The sequence below is a fragment of the Chiloscyllium plagiosum genome, unplaced genomic scaffold, assembly GCF_037043375.1.
Source record: "Chiloscyllium plagiosum isolate Xiang-an unplaced genomic scaffold, Cpla_swu_hap1 HiC_scaffold_7, whole genome shotgun sequence".
NCBI classification, from domain to species: domain Eukaryota; kingdom Metazoa; phylum Chordata; class Chondrichthyes; order Orectolobiformes; family Hemiscylliidae; genus Chiloscyllium; species Chiloscyllium plagiosum.
Genome location: NW_028270145.1, coordinates 7,386,383 through 7,409,120, shown reverse-complemented (window position 1 = coordinate 7,409,120; position 22,738 = coordinate 7,386,383). Strand labels below are relative to the sequence as shown.

The 22,738-nt window shown below is 40.4% G+C and overlaps 1 protein-coding gene across 3 annotated transcripts in view; it reads left to right on the top strand.

The window, feature by feature from the left end:
* Positions 1–22,738, top strand: part of pgap1 (post-GPI attachment to proteins inositol deacylase 1) — a 155,808-nt gene that overhangs the window by 63,400 nt on the left and 69,670 nt on the right. For all 3 annotated transcript variants that reach the window (XM_043692909.2, XM_043692908.2, XM_087988693.1), the window contains 3 exons: positions 1,826–1,892; positions 6,714–6,822; positions 13,381–13,419. In XM_043692909.2, coding sequence (XP_043548844.2) covers positions 1,826–1,892; positions 6,714–6,822; positions 13,381–13,419 — 215 coding nt within the window. The remainder of the gene's footprint in view (positions 1–1,825; positions 1,893–6,713; positions 6,823–13,380; positions 13,420–22,738) is intronic.

The window sequence follows — 22,738 nt, the reverse complement described above, 5'->3', positions numbered from 1 at the left end:
CGCCTGGAGGAAGAGCGACTCATCTTCCGCCTAGGAACCCTCCAGCCACAGGGGATGAATGCAGATTTCTCCAGCTTCCTCATTTCCCCTCTTCCCACCTTTTCTCAGTCCCAGCCCTCAGACTCAGCACCACCTTCTTGACCTGCAATCTTCTTCCCGACCTCTCCGCCCCCACCCCCTCTTCGGCCTATCACCTTCACCTTAACCTCCTTCCACCTATCACATTCCCAACGCCCCTCCCCCAAGTTCCTCCTCCCTACCTTTTATCTTGGCCTGCTTGGCACACCCTGCTCATTCCTGAAGAAGGGCTTAAGCCCGAAACGTCGATTCTCCTTCTCCTTTGATGCTGCCTGACCTGTTGCGCTTTTCCAGCAACACATTTTTAAGCTTTGATCTCCAGCATCTGCAGCCCTCACTTTCTTCTATTTCATCATCACAGCATCAGCACCAGGGCTTGAGTGAGTGCATTTATTGATTAAAGTCTTCAATCATGTGGACAGCATCAAGGGTACTCTGATGTGCTAAACTAATCAACTTCCAGCTCAGCACTGTCCCCATGACTTGTCCTACCTGCCTATCTTCTTTTCCACCTATCCACTCCACCCTCCTCCCTGACCTATCACCTTCATCCCCTCCCCCGCTCACCTATTGTACTCCATGCTACTTTCTCCCCACCCTCAGACTCCTCTAGTTTATCTCTCCACGTTTCAGGCTCTCTGCCTTTATTTCTGATGAAGGGTTTTTGCCCAAAACGTCAATTTTGCTGCTCCTTGGATGCTGCCTGAACTGCTGTGCTCTTCCAGCACCACTAATCCAAAATCCATAAACTAATCAACGCCCTACTTCTGCATCTACCCAATTTTAGTGCACTTATTCATTCATACCAATCAATTAGCTTTTGATTGCAGCAATTAATCAGTTTACATAATTTTTGGCAAACGTTTCAGTGCAGCCAGAGTGAATGCAATATTTTATTGATTAAGTCCTTTTCACAACTCTTGATTGGATGTGGGCGAAGTGCAGGCTGCCATTTTTCCTGGTGAAGCATTCAACACATGATTTTTTTACAGCTGCTTTTTAAAAAATGTTTTCTATGGCAGCACGTTGTTGGAGGAAGTCACAGAAAACTGAAAGCATTTAAAATTTGATAGATGTCAGTTTGGTGGCTGCATGGTCCTGGCCCCATCCTGAGCCTAGAACTATGAAACTTGCAATGTAGATAGGTGTTTCCCAGCACCTCCCTCAACCCACTCCCATTTCTGGAAAAAGGTGTTTAGCTGCAGCTGAAATGGCACCTTGTTGAAAATCCATGATCTTCCAAAAGTAGATCTCTTTGTTTTCACAACTACTTCCATGCTCAGGTATCAAAAATCTTTTTTTTAATAAGTTAACACAAGATAGGCCACTTTCTTCCATACTTCTTACTGTAATTTTGTAGCAAAGTTTGATCCTGAGCAAAATGACAATACAATAAGGTAAGTCTTCTAAAAGTGGGAAGGAATCAAAAACACTACGGTAGACCTGTGGTTGTTCATGAGGGACTTCAGAAAATCATTGGATATTTGAGTGCTCAGCATTCAATTCTAAGTTTTAACACCACCACTCCTATGTAATGATGTTAATTTTAATGACTTGAGGGACAGCTGATTAAAAAGTCCTAAAGAGATTTAATGTTTTCAACTCTGAATAGTTTTCACTATTTTTAAGGTGTTATTTTACCAAGTAACATCTTCAAACTGGTTATCGTTACCTCTGATGTGTTCAAGGTCAATGTAAATGCTTCCTTAATGTGTTAGTTACGTAAGTCTCTTTTTTAATTTGACAGGGAAGACTGAGGATGTGTACAGGTTTCATGTACCATGGTCACATGAAGATTTTGTTGTGACAACAAGGCCAGTATTTTATAAATTGATAGACTTAACTATCTTAAAGTTTAATCTTCATGTTTTCATATGTAATATTTATGACAATCTGGTTTTACTTTCATTCCCTCTCCTTTTTCTCTGTTACTTTTTGTACTATTTTTGTCCCTTCCTATCCAAGGAGAATTGGAACCAAGTGGACTCTGACCTTCTGACTGTGGGAGAAATTGTCTTATTACCTCTGTCTACATGGAAAAGAGGAAATAGAGTTCAGGATGGGAGGGAAAGCAGATTTAAGCAGGGGCTCACTTTGGGACAAATTAATAAGTGCCAAGGCACCAGAATTAAAAAGGGCAAGAATCTGAGATCTGGTTTAGGTGAAAGAGCAGAGTCTCAGCAAAAGACAAAGGGACGAGTATCTGAGTTTTGTTAAACCTCTCCCTTAGACAGAATGGATTGTCTTACTGATGCAAATGCATTTATTTAGGAGTTCCAGCCAAGCCAGAACGGTGTTCCCAGAGTTAACTACAAAGTGTACAAATAAGAAAGAAAATCTAAGGGCCTTAATTGGGAAGGCCATGACCTTGATAGTTTTGAGAGGAAGAAATGATAAAACAGTAAAGTCTAGAGGAGGAGTTGAAGGATTTGACAAGACAGAGTGTGAATGCTGGGTTAGGAATGTCAGAATTTGTGTCAGTTAATAGTAGGAATGACCGCGTGTCAATAATCTCAAGTTCAGCATGGACAAGTCATTGGTGAGATTTGGCTTGCACTGATTAATAAGTTTCTGAACACATATAACTAATAATCAATGCCAGATATTTTACACACATGGAAGTGTAACATTAAGTAGATTAATACAACATTTTAGATATAGAATCATAGAGATGTACAGCATGGAAAGAGATCCTTTGGTCCAACTCATCCATGCCGACCAGATATTCTCAATGAACGTAGTCCCATTTGACAGCATTTGGCCCAAATCCCTTTAAACCCTTCCTATCCATTTAACCAACCAAATGCCTTTTAAATGTTGTAATTGTACCAGCCTTCACCACTTCCTCTGGTAGTTCATTCCTTATATGCATCACCCCCTGCATGAAAAGTTGCCCCTTAGGTCTGTTTTAAATCTTTCTCCTCTCACCTTAAATGTATGATCTCTAGTTTTGGACTCCCCACCCCGGGGAAAAGACCTTGTCTATTTACCCTACCCATGTCCTTATAATTTTATAAACCTCTATAAGGTCACCTCTTGGCCTCTGAAAATATGGGAAAATAGTCCCAGCCTATTCATCCTCTCCCTTAGCTCAAGCCCTCCAACCCTGGCAACATCCTTGTCAATTTTTTCTGAACCCTTTCACATTTCACAACATCCTTCCTATAGTAGCGAGACCAGAATTTCACGCAGTATTCCAAAAGTGGCCAAACTATTGTCGTGTACAGCTGCAACATGGCCTTCCAACCCCTCCCCTTACTCAATGCACTGACCAATAAAGGCAAGCATACCAAACAACTTCTTCACTATCCTATCTACCTGTGACTCCACTTTCAAGGAACTATGAACCTGCACTCCAAGGTTTCTTTGTTCAGCAACATTCCCCAGGAGCTTACCATTAAGTGTATAAGTCCTGCTAAGATTTGCTTTCCCCAAATGCAGCATCTCACATTTATCTAAGTTAAATTCTATCTGCTCGGCCCATTGGCCCATCTGATCAAGATACCATGAGCATGCTAAAATCTGAATTTTTCTCATAAGGTACAAAACTAAATATTAAGTCTTCTGCGTGATAATATCATTTCTTGTGGGCATTACTGATTTTAAAATAATAAAGCAATATACATGTAATGCTGCAATTGCATTTGATCACTTTCTAAAAATATCCAAGTGACCATTATATAACAAGGTGGAACAAAAGCTCACAATTAGTGTATGATTTTCTGTCACTGACCTTCTAAACATTTCAACTTGATTTTATTGACAGTGTTGCAGAATGAAGGGGTGTAAAGTACTTACATGGCATATCTATAGATTTTTTTTGCCAACTAAGAAGGTGGAGAGCAGTTGTTTTGAGTTAATGATGATGACTGATGCAGCAGGAATTTGGCATTTATCGATCTTGACAGCCTGTAAAATGGGATGTATGGGCGAATCACTTGGACCTAATTGGGACTGAAAGTGTAGGAAGTCAAGTTTGCTAAGCTTTCAAACAATTCCTAGACTTCTGTTTGTGTTTGAGAGAGATTGGTGAACCAATTTCATCTGTTTTTGTTTTTGCTAAGATTGTTTATTTGAAGACACCCCACATTGACATGCATCTAAATCATATTTAAAGCAGTTTTGTTCAGTATGATTTCAATGCTCACCAAACTTGTAGCGATCAGATCATCATAATCGCCACATGATCTAAAACATGTACGATTTAACAAAGCAGAAGCACAATCTATTGACAATATGTTTTAGGTTTTAAACCATCAGCAACATCAGGATAAGAGCTACGAAAGGGTTTTACAAACTAACTGATTGGCAAAGCAGACTCTGCTGTACACACTCTCAAAGACTGGTGCTACTCTGTTATCTGAAACATTATATCCTGACCATCTGCTCCTGTTTATTTTTTAAAAACTCTTCAGAAGTACTTTTTTCAAAATTTGTACATTTTGAGATTTGGGGAGGTCAGAATCAGAAGTCAAAATAGAATTGAATCAGTATATCTGTCTGCAGTAATTTCTGCACTCTAACTCTTGCTTTGCTATGCTCAGTCGCCTGCTATTTCAGCAGTGTCTGTCATTTAATATGCCCTTTGCTCACATTTGACTTGCTGTAATCTTACCTTTTTGACTCAGTGGTATCCCGTTCCTGTCAATCGCTCATTTCAACAGAGTTGTTAAGATGAAGGTTGGATGCATTGAAATGGTGCTGCATCATCCATTTTGCCAAAATTATACATGGCAACCTTCGTTGGCAGTCATTCAGCACTCTCTGTTGCTCACACACCTCAACTATTTTGAGAAAACTGCCAACTACCATTTAAAGCAAACCATATTCATAAACTAGCATCCCCAGTTTCATTAATTTCCCTTGTTTATGGTTTGGTGATAATAGAATTTTCAGTTGCAGACTTAATGAATTTGGAGAATCATTGGCTTCCTCAGTGTGGGCTGGGTACTGACGGCTAGCATGATGAGAATGCTGATAATCCATTGTTTAACCCAACATGCTGAAAAGTAACAACTGCAGACCTGAGAGAATGTTCACCAGGAACGACCCCTCATCATGGCTTGTTGACCCTTATTTGATCCCACAGTGACAGGATCCTTTTTAGCCATTTAGGAACTGCCCAAGGCCTCTCTCAGCTCTCAACATAAATGGATCATCAAGATCATCTAGGCTGCAACTAAGGTGTAGTCCAAACAATGATTATGTAATGCTAAACAAAATAACTAGACTCCCCAGTAAAACTTATAGAGCAGTCAGACTGCTGTTCTTCCAAAGGCTGGCCCTGCTTTCAGTGTTTTGTACATACTCATTTACAAGCAGCCACTGAGAACAGGCAGAGAAAAGATAATGGATGGCAGCTTCCATGACACTAGAAACCTGACAACTGAACTAGATTATGATTAGTGAATTCTGGTCTGACCAATATACATTTGCTGTATAACAGTAACATGGTTGAGTTGCACTTGCTCAGTTAGGGATGGGCAACAAATAACAGCTGAGTAAGTGAGATCCAAACTCATAACTCATCATTGCAACTTTAACTCAACTTAGTATTATGTGGCATCAGTTCCTTACACGTGGGATATTACACAATACTGGTTTAAAAAATTTCTTTCCCTTGTATGCACAAAGCAATACTTCATCACTTTAAAAGGAGCTTTATAATTTGGATAAAAAGTGATCGACCAGAAACCGTGCAATGAATTTTCCTATTGGATCACAATCCCAATATGAGGCTCAGTTCTGAGTCTGGAACCTATAAGCTGCTACAGCAGGAGGTTCCTTGTAATCTTCCCACATGTCCTTTGTGCTCTTCCCACACATAACCAATTAAGATCTGTCTCTTGCAACCAAATTCAATTAAGGACTGCATTTGGCCCAGTAAAGTGGGAGGCCCAATCAGAAGACCTTTTGCCATGTATAAAATGAAAATTTTCTTAACCATATTGTTAAAAAATGAAGAACTTCTCATGACCTCAGCTATCAGGCCACTGCTATTGAGAGGGGTTCCATTTGCTCACATCCCAATGGAGTATTGGTATGATGGAAATAAGATATCTCCTGGAAGGCTGCGTTAAGCTCATTTCTCGGCTTTGGCCTCTACAGGAACGTTGCAGTACGGTTGGCATCTTTCCTCCAATTGGCCAAATAATGGACCTATTTGGCTATCCGCTGTTGCTAGGCAGATAACCACAGCCAAGCCCAGTCTCTTCCAGCAACCCCATTCGGAATCAGGAACATATTGGCTAGTCTACTCAATGTACTCTTTCCTACTTTTGTTCCAATTCCTGCCTGTTAATATTGCTTTCAGAGGTGCAACTAGACTTGCTGAGTGTTTTCAGAATTATCTGTTCATATTTCAGATTTCTATTATCTGTGGATTCTTACTTTTTAAAATGTGCCTCATCAGATTCTGTTTCTGTTTCAAAGAGCACACAGATCCATATTTACTGTGTAGGAAGCTCTAATATTGACAAGATGCTGTTATGTCTCCGGTGATTTGAAAGTTACTAATGGAATAGTGTCTGAGGCAAAGTATTGGTTCTTAGCAATGGATAAAGTTGCTGCAGAATTTATTTTAGTTAAATTGGTTTGCTGTATTGAATTCTAATATTCTGATATTTTAATTTCAGTGTGCCTTCTTCTACTGTGATCTTTGCTAAACTTCACAGTGCAAGACCTGAAAATGATAGCTCCGTACCAGAGTTGCAACTTCACACGGCTAGAAGTTGTCAATATGAGGTAGATCACAGTCTTGTTTACTCTTCTGTAAATAATTTTGCCCATCTAGCACTATAATTTGTATCAGAGTCGAGAGTGAGTGCTGGAGAAGCACAGTAGGTCAGGCAGCATCCGAGGAGCAGGAGAATCAGCGTTTCGGGCATAAACCCTTCAACAGTAATCCTGATCCAGCACTACACCCTCGACTCTGAGCTCCAGCAGATTGAAGAGGCTGTATAAATGAGTCAATGCTGACCGTGAGCATGGTTAAATGAATTCTTGCGTATGGGATCAATAACTTATCTATGAATCTCAAGCATGTGCTTTCATCTCCGATGCATTAACTTTTCCTTGTTGATTTCAAATTTTAAGATTTATGTCTCCAAGTTAAACATGTTTCCTAAGATTCCCAAGAACACAATCTGAACATACAACAACTTCAGGTCAAACAGATTTTTAGTAATTAAAAATGTTGCTAAAAATTGAGGCTTTTCACTTTCCACTCATCAGCTTAAATACAGAAATGCTAAATTTCAAACCATTATAAGAATTCATACTACAAAAAAGGAAGGTTATAATTGGTTGGCAGGTTGACTGTTATTGGCTGGGGCTTTGTCATGGAGAAAACAATATGGGCTTGTAGGCTGTTCAGGCTCCCAGGCAATTCAATAATCTTCCCATTGCTTGCCTTCATTGGTCAGTGCATTGAGTGTAGGAGTTAAGCTGTCATGTTGCGGCTGTACAAGAAATTGATGAGGTCGCTTATAGAATAATGCGTTCAATTCTTGTCTCCCTGCTACAGGAAAGATGTCATTAAACTTGAAAGAGTTCAGAAAAGATTTATAAGCATGTTCCCGGGATTGGTGTGTTTGAGCTATGGGGAGAGGCTGATTAGGCTGTGGCATTTTTCCCTGGAGCATCAGGCTGAGGGCTGATCTTACTGATTAGATTAGATTAGATTAGATTAGATTAGATTACTTACAGTGTGGAAACAGGCCCTTCGGCCCAACAAGTCCACACCGACCCGCCGAAGCGCAACCCACCCATACCCCCACACCTACCCCTCTACCTAACACTACGGGCAATTTAGCATGGCCAATTCACCTGACCTGCACATCTTTGGACTGTGGGAGGAAACCGGAGCCCCCGGAGGAAACCCACGCAGACACGGGGAGAACGTGCAAACTCCACACAGCCAGTCGCCTGAGTCGGGAATTGAACCTGGGTCTCTGGCGCTGCGAGGCAGCAGCGCTAACCACTGTGCCACCGTGCCGCCCAAAGTTTTCAAAGTTTGTGAGAAGATTTGTAGCTCAGGTGCTCGTTGTTGTGGTTCTGTTCGCCGAGCTGGGAATTTGTGTTGCAGACGTTTCGTCCCCTGTCTAGGTGACATCCTTAGTGCTTGGGAGCCTCCTGTGAAGCGCTTCTGTGCTGTTTCCTCCGGCATTTATAGTGGTTTGTCTCTGCTGCTTCCAGTTGTCAGTTCCAGCTGTCTGTTGCAGTGGTCGGTATATTGGGTCCAGGTCGATGTGCTTATTGATTGAATCTGTGGATGACTGCCATGCCTCTAGGAATTCCCTGGCTGTTCTTTGTTTGGCTTGTCCTATAATAGTAGTGTTGTCCCAGTCGAACTCATGTTGCTTGTCATCTGCGTGTGTGGCTATTAAGGATAGCTGGTCGTGTCGTTTCGTGGCTAGTTGGTGTTCATGGATGCGGATCGTTAGCTGTCTTCCTGTTTGTCCTATGTAGTGTTTTGTGCAGTCCTTGCATGGGATTTTGTACACTACATTGGTTTTGCTCATGCTGGGTATCGGGTCCTTTGTTCTGGTGAGTTGTGGCAAATGTGACTAGATCAGTTTAGGTCAGCATGGACAGGTTGGACCGGAGTGTCTGTTTTTGTGCTGTATACCTCTATGGTTTGACTTGATTCAATTTATTATTGTCACGTATACCTAGGAACAGTGAACAGTTTTGTTTTTCATGCAGATCATACCATACAAAGTGCAGTAGAGTAATAGAACAAAGTGAAAAATAAAATGTTACAGCTGCAGTGAGAAGTTGCACAGAGAGTGAGATCCACATTAAGTTTAAAATTTGAGAAGTCCATTCAGAAGTCTAATAATAATGGGAAAGAAGCTGTTCTTGAAACTATTCATACATGTATACAAACTTTTATATCTTCTGCCCGATGGAAGAGGAGGGATGAAATTATAACTAGGGTGGGAGGGATGTATGATTATGTTGGTTGCTTTCCCAAGGCATTTAAAAATTAAAGATGGCTCTGACTCAAAGTCTTGAACACATTCCTTTGTTTGCAGAGAATGGGGTCCCTACATAAGAATGTATGTCACTTCTAGCAACTTTAATTTGGTTGTTATGCTTCTTACTAGGGTAGTTTATTCTGTAAGTGCCCCATCACCGAATCGTATCTAACAATGGATGATTTGTTTTGAGTTTTATGAGTGCAGGCTGCTTGAATACAGTCTGTATCATGCTTACTACAAAGTACCAAAAAGGCATGATGCCATTTAATTCCATCAGCCAATTGCTGAAGCATACCTGGCATTACAGCAGTGCTGAAATTCATATGCAACATTGCTCAATTGTGTGACAGGCCAAATGTCCTTTTGAACTGATGGCAACATTTTCTTACTGGAAAATACCACTTCTGCAGTCACTGCATTTTGCAGGATGAAACAGCTTGCTTAACCTGTTGTTCAATTATTTATTTAGAAATGAATTTCAGTTCCAATGTGATGCCATTATGGTGGCACGTTGGCTCAGTGGTTAGCACTGCTGCCTCACAGCACCAGGGACCCGGGTTTGATTCCAGCCTCGGGCAACTGTGTGGAGTTTGCACGTTCTCCCCGTGTCTGTGTGGGTTTCCTCCGGGTGCTCCAGTTTCCTCCCACAATCCAAAGATGTGCAGGTGAGGTGAAATGGCCAAATTAAATTGCCCATAGTTTCAGGCCTGTGTAGATTAGGTGAATTGTTCAGGGTAAAAATAGATGAATTGGGAATGTGTTTGGGTGGGATACTGTTCGGAGGGTCGGTGTGGACTTGTTGTGCCGAAGGGCCTGTTTCCACACTAAGGATTCTAATCACAGATGTACAGCTGTATGGCTCTAAAGGGTACCTCACTGGTCATAGACTGCCATTTGGAAAAAGACTGATTTATTCCTACTCTTGTTTCCTGTCTGCCTTCCAGTTTTCTATCTATTTCAATATACTGCCCCCAATCCCATGTGCTTTAATTTTACATGTTAATCTCTTATGTGGGACTGTGTTGAAAGTTTTCTGAAATAAACCATATCTACTGATTTACCTTCTTCATTTCTACTGGTTACATTTCTCAATTCCAGTAGATGTATCAAGTATGAGTTTCCTTTCATAAATCCATTTTAAGGTCCCCCACCCAGAGTTAATTGTCTGCTCTGCCACCCTCAGTACTTCCTCCCTTTTGAATTAGAAACCCATTTTTCATCACTTTTTAGTCAGTTTCCATGGAAGTCACTTTCTCATACTTCTAACACTCTATTTGTGCAACTGAAATCAATTGTTTCCTCCTTGTTTCAATTTCTTGTTACATCAGCCAGATAATGTTGAGTGTTAGCAAAAGATATCCCCACTTTGGCATCTTCATCTGGTGTTGTAGATTATTGAGCTACTTTGAAAGGGAATGAGTATTGGACATTAAAGAAATTATCTCACTTTTTCTGATGAGAAAAATCTATTCCATAAGATTCAAAATATTTGTTGAATCAAGCGATGCTGTATGAAGGCATACTAAAACATTACATTAACTTTACCCCATGTTTGAAATTTTTGGTATTATCCAATCCTATAAAATAGTTTGAAATCCAGTCAGACTAAAGGAAATATTTGAACTCAAATCTAAAACTGTTGCTTCACCTCTGGCAAAAGTATATACCCACTTTGACAAATGGAGAGGGGGGTGGGGAGGCGGAGTTCCTAGATTAGTTTTGCCTATTGAATCTACTTGTCGGATCCAAAGGATTTATTAAGATGGAGTTTTAAGGAAGATGAAAGCAAATCTTTTGTACTGCATTGGCAATTAAATTAATTACTGAAGATTAGGGACTTCAGCAAATAATGCATATTTCTATTTATACCAAACACACAGGAATTGAAAGGGAGAGGATAGGAGTTGATATTTCAGTTCATTTAGTTCTGCTGTAATTAGTTAATGGTTTAATGAGAGCTATTACGGCATTAGGTTATAATTGAGCAACTCGAGATTATGTTCACAGATGGTGAAACCTTTGCAGTGTGCACTTGCCTTCATTGTATTTTGCTGAACATTTCTGTTGGAATCAACATTACTCCTATCCATTAAAATTTTTTCAGCAGTGGTGTTTCTCATTTTCTTGTTAAAACCTTTATTGGAGTGAAGCTAATGATTTTACTGGTCATGAATTTGTACATTGTGCAGATGACCATAACATAATTGCTGTTTATGCTCTACATCAGTTCTTTCTTAAAAGCAAGATCTTGTGGAAATTGATAAAGCCCTTCAGGGCTTTAATTAAATAATTCTAGCAGAATCAAATGACTAAACAAATTATTTTGAAAGACTGTTCAGTTGTGCTCCTTTTATTAACTGAAATATACAGCATTTAATAAAGGCTCTTATTATAGTCATCAGATTTTAAATATACAAAACATACATTTTTGTCTTTCCTAAAATTATGTCGTCTTGGATTGGTCCACAGAATTTCATGTGAGTGAGTAACATAGGAGTGAAGTAGGGTTATTCAGCCTCTTGAGCCTGCTCAGCTAATCAGATAGATCATGGCTGATTGTCTACTGCATTGCTATTTCCCCATGCTATTCCCATGTCCCTTGATGTCATTAGTATCTAGGAATCTAATCTTACTCTGCTGGAGTAATAAGTTCGAAGGATTCCATTTCCTCCGAGTGAAAAAAAATTCCTCCTCATCTCACCTCATAAATGGTATGTCTCTTATTCTGAGACACTGTCCCCTGGTTCTACACCCGCCAAGCCTGGGGACATATCTTTTCTGCATCTACGTTCTCTAGCCCTTTAAGATTTTTAAAAGTTTCAATTAGATCACCTTTAATTTTTCTAAACTCTGAAGGATACAGGCTCAGTTTCCTCATGGGAATTCCAATCATCCCAGTAATTAATCTGCTCAACCTCCATGTCAATCCTTCTCTGGCATGTAAATCCTTTCTTGGGTCAGGGGAGTAAATCTGCACATAATACTCCAGGTGTGTTCTCACTAAAGTTGTATACAATTGAAGCAAGTCATCTTCACTTCATACTTAAATCCTCATGTGATGAGGACAAACATTCCATTTGTCTTCCTAACTCTTGCACCCGAATGCTTTCTCTTAGTGACTTAAAAGCAGGGACATGAATCCCTTTGCATCTGAGATTTGCCAATTTCTCATAATTGAAGAAATGCAGTATACCTTCAATTCCTTCTCACAATTAACAACTTTATATTTTTAAGCCATGTTCTTGCCCAAGTATTGGTACTGTCCAAATCCCCTTGAAACCCCTTACAATATACATTCTCACCTAGTTTTACGTTAACTGCAAATTTGGAAATATTATGTTTGATCCCAAAGCCAAAGCATTCTTGATAGATTGGGCCTCAAGCATTGATCCTTGAGGTTCTCCAGTAGTCATAGTCTACCAACTTGAGAATGACCTGGTTATCCCTGCTGTCTGTTTTCTTTCTGTTAATCAGTCCTTAATCCATGTCAGTAAATATCCCTATCCCACGTGCTTTAAATTACTTTGGACAATAAGTAGTTATTTTAAGCCAGTCTGCTGAATAATGTTACAGATAAACATAAATATTTCAGAGATGGATAAAGAGGAAAAGTTGTCGTCAATCGTTCATCTTTTATGTTCTTTTTAGAAGAATCCTAATTAGTAAGATAGATATTTAGATAGAGTTTTCCAGTTTTCACTGCAGTCTATGGTTCAAGAATTCTGTTAAATTATAATAACTATGATCACAGCTGCACGACATTCTTTGGAAATGAATGTGTGTTGACTGATGGCTGAATCCCATTAAATATTAACATTAAAGAGCAACTGAGAGACCTACTCCGTGCTTAAAGTATGAAAAAAACCATGAACATTTTCAATAAAAGTAATTTCTACAGGTACTAAATCATTTTAAAAGTAGTGACATTACTTTATGTCTTGTTATGTCAGAAATTCTTATTCATTTCTACAACAGGGCCAGCATAGTGACTCAGTTGTTAGCACGGCTGCCTCACAGCACCAGGGACCCAGGTTCGATTCCGGTCTCAGGCGACTGTTTGTGTGGCATTTGCACATTCTCCCCATGTCTGTGTGGGTTTCTTGCAGGTACTCCAGTTTCCTCCCACAGCCTAAAGATGTGCAGATTAGGTGGATTGGCCATGGTAGATGTGAGTTTAAGGGATACGATGAGGATCTGGGTCTGGATGGGATGCTCTTCAGAGGGTTTGAGTGGACTTGATGGGCTGAATAGCTTCTTTCTGCACAGTAGGGATTCAATGATTCTATCTAAAATCAGAATTTTGTATGCTTTGTTTCAGATAACCATCAGGACTTCTTTCCTTGAAGTACTTGGGCAGGTAAAGTGAATCTGTTTTAATTTACATTTTGTCTGTTTCTTTAGGGTGTTGCAAACACCACTTGAATACTTCTGAATAATTAGGAATCTTTAATGTTCAACATTTGTGAAAAATCTCAGCTTCTCTATTGTTTTCCTCCACACTTTTCCTGAATAATATTGCTGCAGAGTTTGTTGAATGGCTAGTCAGGTATATTTAATCCTGCTGGACGTAAATTTCATGCGAATAAATCCTATAGACCTGTGCAGGCAGATATCAAGGACTGGATTTTCATGAAAGAGTGAGAAACATGAACAGCAAAGTTGCTAACTCCACAAACCCATCTCTGATAAGGAGGCTTCCACTGGCTAAATTTTCATTCTAGGATGGCAACAGTAGATTGGGGTTTGGCTAGCTGTCTCCAGTAGGCCTGAGATGGTAGCACAGGCTATTAGCTGTATAAATGACAAGGTAAAAGCCCTACTCCTGTTGACTAGAAAATTAGTAAGTTGTGATCATGACTGTCAGGAATTCAGGCCCTCGGTATGCCTCATGCACTCTCATTTCTGCAGACTCTTTCCATTGCTCCCATGTTCCTTGCATGCTATCATACCATTTTCATTGCCCACATGACCCCACGTAAAATCCTGCACATTCATTTTCCCAATATGCAATATGTTCAGAACTAGTAATTCATTAGCAAGTCTTTGATAGACCTTGAAACTGATGGTATAAGTGGAGGTTTTGACAAAGCTGGGTGGGATGCTGATAGGGGGGCAAAGGTAGGAGGTGATTGTCATAGGTCGGTGGGAAGTGTGGAATGGATACCTGGGAAGGAAGATGGACATCTGGGTCAGGTTAAGAGGGTTATGCCGAGTCGGAGGGTTGGATCTTGGATGGGGGTGGGGGAATGGAGATTAGGAAGCTGGTGAATTCAATGTTGAGGCTGTGTGGTTGAATGCTCCTGAGGTGGAAAATGAGGTATTCCTCCTTCAGTTTGTGGGTGGCCTTATTTAGGCAATTGAGGAGGCTCAGAATGGGAATGTTATCAGGGAGTTGAAATAGATGGCCATAGGAAGGTGGGGTTGGTTGGTTCATATAGACCAGAGATGTTCCCTGAATCCTTCCATGAATTTGCACCTGGTCTCTCCGATGTAGAAGAGATCACATTGAGAGCAACTGGTGCAGTTGGAATGATCCTTTGGAGCCTTGGATGGAGGTGGGGAAAGAGGTGTGGACGTACGTTTGCACCTCTTACGGCAGCAAAGGAAGGTGCCAGGTGTGGAGAGGGGTTAGTGGGGAGTGTGGACCTAACAAGGGAGTAAGAGAGGTAACGGTCCCTACAGAACACTGATAGGAGTGGGATGGGAAATATATTTTTGGTGGTGGGGTCTGTCTGTAGGTGGCGGAGAATGATGCACTGGATTTCAAGATTAGTGCGGTGGAAGGTGAGGACTGGGGGATTCTATCCTTGTGATTAGGGGAGGTGGGGTTCAAGAGCAGAGGTGTGGGAAATGGAGGAGATGCAAATGAGGGTATTGTTGATCACAGGAGAGGGAAATTATGGTCCTTGAAGTCGGAGGACATCTGGGATGTCCTGGAGTGGAATTGCTCATTGTGGGAACAAATACAACGGAGGCAGAGGAATTAGGAGTAAGGGATCATATCTTTACAGGAGGTGTGGGACGAGATATAGTCAAGGTATCTGTCTGAGTTGATGAATTTGGAATAGATGTCAGAGACGGACAAGGCCAGTAAGGGGGAGGATGTCAGAGATGGTCTAGCTGAATCTGAGGTCTGGGTTGAAGGTTTTGATGTAGTGGATGAACTGTTCAAACCCCTCATGGGAGCACGAGGCAATGCCGATGCAGTCATTGATGTGGCAGAGGAAAATGTGGGAATGATGCCATTGTAGCTATGGAAGCAAGCAGGGCTGCCAAGATTAGAACATCTGGTGAGAGACCATGTGGGTTTTGGGGCAGACTATTGTAAGGGCAGGAAATGAGAGTGCTGAAGCCAGAGCCTGGAGTGACAAGCAGTCAGAGTTGGCAGGGATTGGTAGGAGATGGTCTTGCTTGGGAAGGGGGCTGAGCCTAGGGGCCATTGGGAGACAAACCTGGAAGTAGAGGAAAAGACAGACTATTAATGGGAGAGAGAAGAGCTACAAAGCATGGAGAGGGGCTGCAAAGGGGAGAGAATAAGTACAAATGGGAAAGAACAGATTTAAGTCTTTCAGCAATGGAATACTCAGCTGAGAAGCAGGAAAATTTGAAGACACCAAGATAATGAATTTCTTGAAAATGAATGTGTCTGTAACTTAAGGCTGCAAGAGGTGCTGGAGCTAATATATGTGGGAAAGCTATATTTGCTGAAATTGGAATGAACACTGTATCAATTGGATAATTTAGTGCTGAGCAGCTTTACTTAATGAAGGTTTGCAATAACATTGTATTGGTTCTCAAAGTATCTTGCATCCTGTGAATTATTTAATACATTGACTGCATTAGCTTCAAATAAGCGCAGGGGGTGGGGGTTATAAAAATGGAGAAGTCTAGCAACAGTGTTGCAGGATATTAGTCAGACCATTTGACAGTTTGATCCTGACTTAAGTGGAAAGTTTTGAGGTTCATACAAACAAGGAACAAGAGGAAATGACTTGGCCCTTTGAGCCTGCTTTGCCATTTAACATGATCATGGCTGATCTGATTTTAACCTCAACTATACATTATTCTATACCCTGATAATCTTTCATCCTCTTGGCAATTTAAGAATCTATCTACTTTTACTTTAAAAATATTTAAAGATTCTGTATCCACTGCCTTTTGAGAAAGGGAATTCCAAAAACATGAACTGTCTGAAAGAGAGAAAAAGATATTCATGTCTGTCGTAAATGGGTGACCTCTTCTATTTAACCTATGACCCCTGGTTCTCGATTGTCCCACAGAAGGAAACATCTTTTCCATATTCACCTAGCCAAGATTCTCTCAGGATCTTAAATACTTCACCTCCCTCTTCTACACTCCAGAGCCTGGCTGGCCCTTATAAGGCAATGTACTCACTCGCTTAAATTGTAAGATCTAAGTCAGTTACAATTATCAGCTGAGTTGAGAGGGCCAGTTTACTGGTCCTGATTATTTGCAAGACCATTTCAGATACAAAAATGTTTTCATAAATACTCAATCAATGGTTTTCAGTTGATCCACTTTAGGACATTACCTCTGTCTGACTGGGCACATACACTTTTTCTGCTCTGTGGACTGAAGCTGTCTTTCTGTCTTTGGTCTGAGTGATGGTCAGCTTGCTTATCTTACTTCCCACTATCTCTTGATTTTATCCTAAAAATGGTAATCATGTGCCTTTTATGACAGTTTGTTCTTCTTAAGATTGCTAATTTCACAGATCTTTACCAAGACAATGTGGCATCGGTAATTTATGAGCCTGCATAGAGTATATAAATGCACCCCCTCCCCCCGGCCCGATGGTTTATTATTATCCCAAGTAATGCATCTTAAATGTTTCACCATTCTGAAAAGTTCCAAAGCCTATCAATATCTTGTAACTAAAAGAACCACATTTGACTCCACAATAACTGTTGATGCATGAAACATGTTCAAGCTGAAAATAGCCACACAAAAGGTGAGCATTTATCTTACCAGCAGCATCATTTTAAACTAGCTTATACATACAAACATCTCCCCAAGCTGTAAATTGGCAGCTGTGTTTGCCTGAATTGCAATAACAAGGACACTTCAAAGGTTGGCTGTGAGACGTATGGTGATGGGCTGAAAATATGAAAAACATTATTTAAATGTATCACAAAGCATACTATATTTTGGATTGTGCCTACTTTCCCTTTGTGAAGAGTCAGAGTAGGGGTGAAGGGTATATTTTTGCAATGTTAAATCCACTTTATAAGAGAAGGTTATTCTCTTGTAAAATCTGTAAATGCTGAGTGTCTATTCTCTGCCTGATTGCTGTGAATTATTTAAAATTATAAACTTAACTAATCAATGACCAGACATTTCTGATGGTTAACATGCTCAGAGTTCTTTTGTAGATGGGCCAATCCCAGGTTACAATTTTTATTTCAAGCGGTCATTTCAATCCACATCAAGGCTACCTTCATGCTGATAATATCTGCATTTATATGGCAGCTGCCAGACCTGGACTCCAGATTTGTTTCTGCCAGGTTTTACTCTATTTATATTGCTCAGCTACTATCTGAGTGGAATTTCAGTTATGCTGCCTGGATTGCCTTCTTTGCATTTATGTAAACAAATGTGCTTAAGCCTTCTTTTCGCTGTTGAAATGCAAGTACTGAGGGAGGAATCCCCAATCGTAAAGCTTTTAAATTGATCTTAGGTTAGTTTAAAAGTGTTCACCAAGTTTATTGAGATCTGGACGAACCATTTATTAGGGCAAAACACTGTATGCTTTACTATTCTTTTTCTCAAGCAGCCAAAACCAAATTTGCAATTTAGCATTGTTCCTAACAACACTAAAAACTTGAACAAACCAGTAGAAACTGGGTTGTAAATAACATAGTCAGTCATTGTTATAGTTCTGGGATGGTGACTTACAATTAGATTTAAGAGCTGGAAGCTATAGCAGATCAGTAGAAAGAATGTTTTGATTGTATTTTCTTTAAAGTGTAAATCTTTCATGAATGGGTTTTTGTCCAGTACAATTAGTTGTATTTAAAATAGCAGCTACATAAAATGCTGTAGCATATATTATGTAAATAGAAGCATTGTTTCTGAAGTAAACTCATGTCCTGGGTGTGTAGTTCTGCTACTTTGTATGGTTGTATTAATTTGCATTTCTTTCAGTTCTGAACTTATAAATTATTTTTACTGTTAACACTTCACAATATAATCATCCTTTTAATACTTTTGGCAGTAACTTAACACACTTAAGTTTAATTAGTTTATTTAAAAAAGAAAGTGATTGAAATACTGGATCCTAGCCCTGCGATACTTTAAATAAAATTAATACTTGGTGTAGAGTTAAAGAGTAAGCAATCGCGATTAGCTACTGTTTTAAATTGTGGGAGTGTATGGCTTAGAATGGCTTTTCCAGATTGGTTGGTTTTCTGTTTGTAAATGCACGTTGGACTAATGATTTAAAAGGGTTTTGTCAACATTAGTTAACAGCGTAACCAAGACTGCAGCTGGTTCATTCTGACATTTGTGGTATTCATTACTGGCTGAGATTTTGAAGTGTGAAAATTCCCTTTCCTCAATAAATGAACGATAATACTTTGTGGAAGAGATGGCTTTGCATGACGCGGCACACATCTTTTCTGAAGAAAATGTAAAGAAGCACACAGCATTGTTCCAGGAACAGGACTGCCAGTACAATCGATTTATCAAAGAAAGCATAATGCCAAGGGAAAAGTGCTGCAGGTATCTTACACCTTTAAAATTGCTGGAGATAGAAATGTGGAAACTCACTGTAATCGCAGAAAATGAGGTGGCACTGATGAGAACAAAAGTCCCTAAGTATAAAATGGCAAGAGAGCTGATATCAAAGGAGACTGCTGAATTTCATCTCTCTCCTGTGCATGCATGGCCAGGTGAAAGGAATCGGAGTATCATGTTTCAAGAGGACAAACATACTGGTTTACATGAAGATAACTCTAAGCAACTTAAAACCTCTTTAACAGCATCTGGTTTGCCAGTACAATTACCAAAGGTGCCATTCTTGTCCCAGAGGAAAAAATACACTGTTTCTTCATGCATTATCCAGAGCATTTTAGAAAATCGATTTTATAAAGTTGGCAATTGCAGCTCTTGTCTGCGAAAATCCTTTTGCATACCGGTAAAAAGTGATGTCTCTTTACCTGAAATACCCAGGCAAATGAGAATGCTTTATTCTGCATTTCCAATGAAGTAGCTTGTAACATAATTCCTAGAAATTCCTAAATACAAACTTAGACTTTGAATAGTGTGATCCAACTGTTTTGATGTTCAATTTTCAAGGTTCATTGATTGAGCCTTATGTTAAGAAATAATGCAAATTACAGTTTTATTTAAATGTTTTCTTTATAATATTAGCTGTACTTAGTTCAAGAAAGTAAGATTGCTCATTTGAAAATGTGTTGTTTTTGCAATGTATATGATCTTTTAATAGTTTTTTTTGGCAAAAACTATTCAATGAAAACTATGAGAATGTAGCAAACATCAAGGTATAAAAGAATTACACCATTCAGTGACATGTTAGATTTCTTCTTCAGGTTGAGTAGTAATGTTTAAATTTGACTTTTATATATTGTGGCAATAAACTGCAGCATTCCAAGGTTGGAGTTTCTTGAGTTTTCATTGAACATGATAGTTCACAATTACATTTGTTCTAAACATTTGAGCCAAAATTAAGCTTGGGACTGCATTTTGCTGTTGACTAAATTTTTATTTTTTCCTGTTAATATTTCGCATCTTGCCAGTGAATTTTCAATTTTATAGAAAACGGTTTTACAGTTCTGACTGCTTATAGATTTTTTTTTATTCTCTTGTGGACCATGGGCATCACTGACTAGCCAGCATTTATTGCCTATCTTGAGGTGCCCTTGAGAAGGTGATGGTGAGATGCCTTCTTGAACCACAGCAGTCCATATCCTTTAGGTACACCCACAATACCCTTAGGAAGGGAATTCCAGCATTTTGATTCAACAGCACTGAAGGAACCATGATTTTTTTCCAAGTCAGGATGGGTAGCTTGGAGGGGAACATACAGGTGACAACATTCCCAAGTATCTGCTTTCCTTGACCACCTTCATGAAAGTCGTTGTGGATTTGGAAGGTGCTCTATGCGGATCTTTGGTGAATTTCTGCCGTGCATTTTGTAGATAATACACACAGCTGCTGCTGAGCATCGGTGTAGAACGAGTAGATGTTTGTGGTTTTGGTGCCAATCAAGCGGGCTGCTTTGTCCTGGATGTGAGTGTTGTTGGAACTGCACTCATCCATGCAAGTTGGGAGTATTCCTTCACATTCCTGACTTGTGCCTTGTAGATAGTGGACAGGGATTGGGGAGTCAGGAGGTGAATTATCTGCAGCAATATTCTAGTCTCTGACCTGGTCTTGTAGCCATTCCATTTGTATGGTGAGTCCAGTTGAGTTTCTGTTTAATTGTGACCCCCAGGATGTTGATTGTGGGGGATTCAGTGATGGTAGCACCATTGAATGTCAAAGGCAGTGGTTATAGTGTCTTTTATTAGAGATCGTCATTGCCTGATGTTTGTATGACACAAATGTTACTTGGCAGCCCAGATCTTGTTGCATTTGGACTGCTTCAGTATCTGATGAGTTGCAAATGGTGCTGAACATTGTGCAATTATTGGTAAACATCCCCATTTCTGACCTTATGATGAAGGGAAGATCATTGATGAAGCAGCTGAAGGTGGTTGGACCTAGTCCCCTAGGACACTACCCTGAGGAACTCCTCGAGCTGAGATGACTGCCATAATCATATTCCTGAGTGTCAGGTATGACTCCAACCAGCAGAAAGTTTGCTCTCTTGGTCAAATGCGGGCATGATGTCAAGGGCTGTCACAGTTACCTCACCTTTGGAATTCAGATCTTTTGTCCATGTTTGAACCAAGGCTGGAATGAAGTTAGGAGCTGAATGGCTCTGGCAGAACCCAAACAGGGTGTCACTGAGCAGGTTGTTGCTGAACAGGTGCGACTTGATAGCACTGTTGATGACACCTTCCATCCATTTTACTGATGTTCGAGAGTAGACTGATTGGACAGTAATTGGTCAAGTTGAATTTGTTCTGCTTTTTGTGTCCTGGACATATCTAGGCAATTTTTTGCTTTGTCAGGTAGGTGCCAATGTTGTACCCATGCTAGAAGAGCTTGGCTAGGGGAACAGCAAGTTCTAGAGCACAGGTCTTCAGTACAATTGCTAGAATGTTGTCATGGCCTTTTGGCTTTTGCACTATCCATTGCCTCCAACCATTTCTTGACTCCACATTTAGTGAATTGAATTGGCTGAAGATTGGCATCTGTGAACTACTGGAGGAGGCCAAGGTGGATCATCCACTTGGCACTTTTGGCTGAAGATTGTTGCAAATGCTTCAGTCTTATCTTTTGCACTGATGTATTGGACTCTTCCATCATTGAGGATGAGAATATTTGTGAAGCCTCCTCCTCCAATGAGTTGTTTAATTGTCACCATCATGCATGTGGATGTCGCAGGACCGCAGAGCTTAGATCTGAGCTGTTAGTTGTGGGAACGCTCAGCTCTGTGTATCGCAAGCTGCTTATGTAGTCTGACATGCAAACTGTCCTGTTTGCTAGATTCACCAGGTTGACACCTCATTTTTAGGGATGCCAAATACTGCTCTTGCACTCTCCATTGAGCCAGAGTTGATCCCCGAGCCTGATGATAATGGTTGATTGGGGGATATGGGGGGGTCAAGAGGTTACAGGTTATGCTGGAGTACAATTCTGCTGCTGTTGATGACCCACAGCATCTCATGGATGCTCAGTCTTGCGTTAGTAGATCTATTTGAAGTATTTAGCACAGTGATAGTGCCAACTGCCACACTAGAGGATATTCTTAATATGAAAGCAGGACATCATCTCCACAAAGACTGTGCAGTGGTCAGTCTTACTGATGAATAGATGCATCTGTAGCTGGCAGATTGGTAAGGATGTGGGCAAGAATGTTTTTCCCTCTTGCTGATTTCCACAACACCTGCCACAGACTCAGGCTAACAGCTATGTCCTTTAGGACCTGACCAGCCCAATCAGTAGTGCTGCTGCCGAGCCAGTCTCACTGGAGGACATTAAAATCGCCCACCCAGAGTACATTTTGTGCCCTGATGACCTTCATTTCCTCCTCCAAGTGTTGCTCAACATGGAGGAGTGTTAATTCATCAGCCGAGGGAGGATGGTACAGAGCAATCAAGGAAGTTTCCTTGCCCGGGTTTAACATGAGGCCATAAAGCATCATGAGTCCAGAGTCAATGTTGAGGATGGGAGTCGGCTCCCTCCCAATTGTATACCACCATGCTACCACCTCTGCAAGCTCTATCCAGTCGGCTGGGATGAAACATATCTAAGGACAGTGGTGGTATGTGGGATATTGTCTGTAAGTTATGATTCTGTGAGTGTGACTATGTCAGGCTATTGTGTGACTAGTCTTTGAGATGGCTCTCCCAAATTTGATACAAGGCTCCAGACGTTTGTAAGGAGAATTTTTTTGTTGTCTTTTCCATTGCCAAAGTCAATGTTAGGTTCTGGTGCCTAGGTCAATACCAGGAGGTTAGTCTGCTTTCACTTTTTTGTTGAGACTTTGAAGCAATTGGTACAACCGAATAGCTTGCTAGGCCATT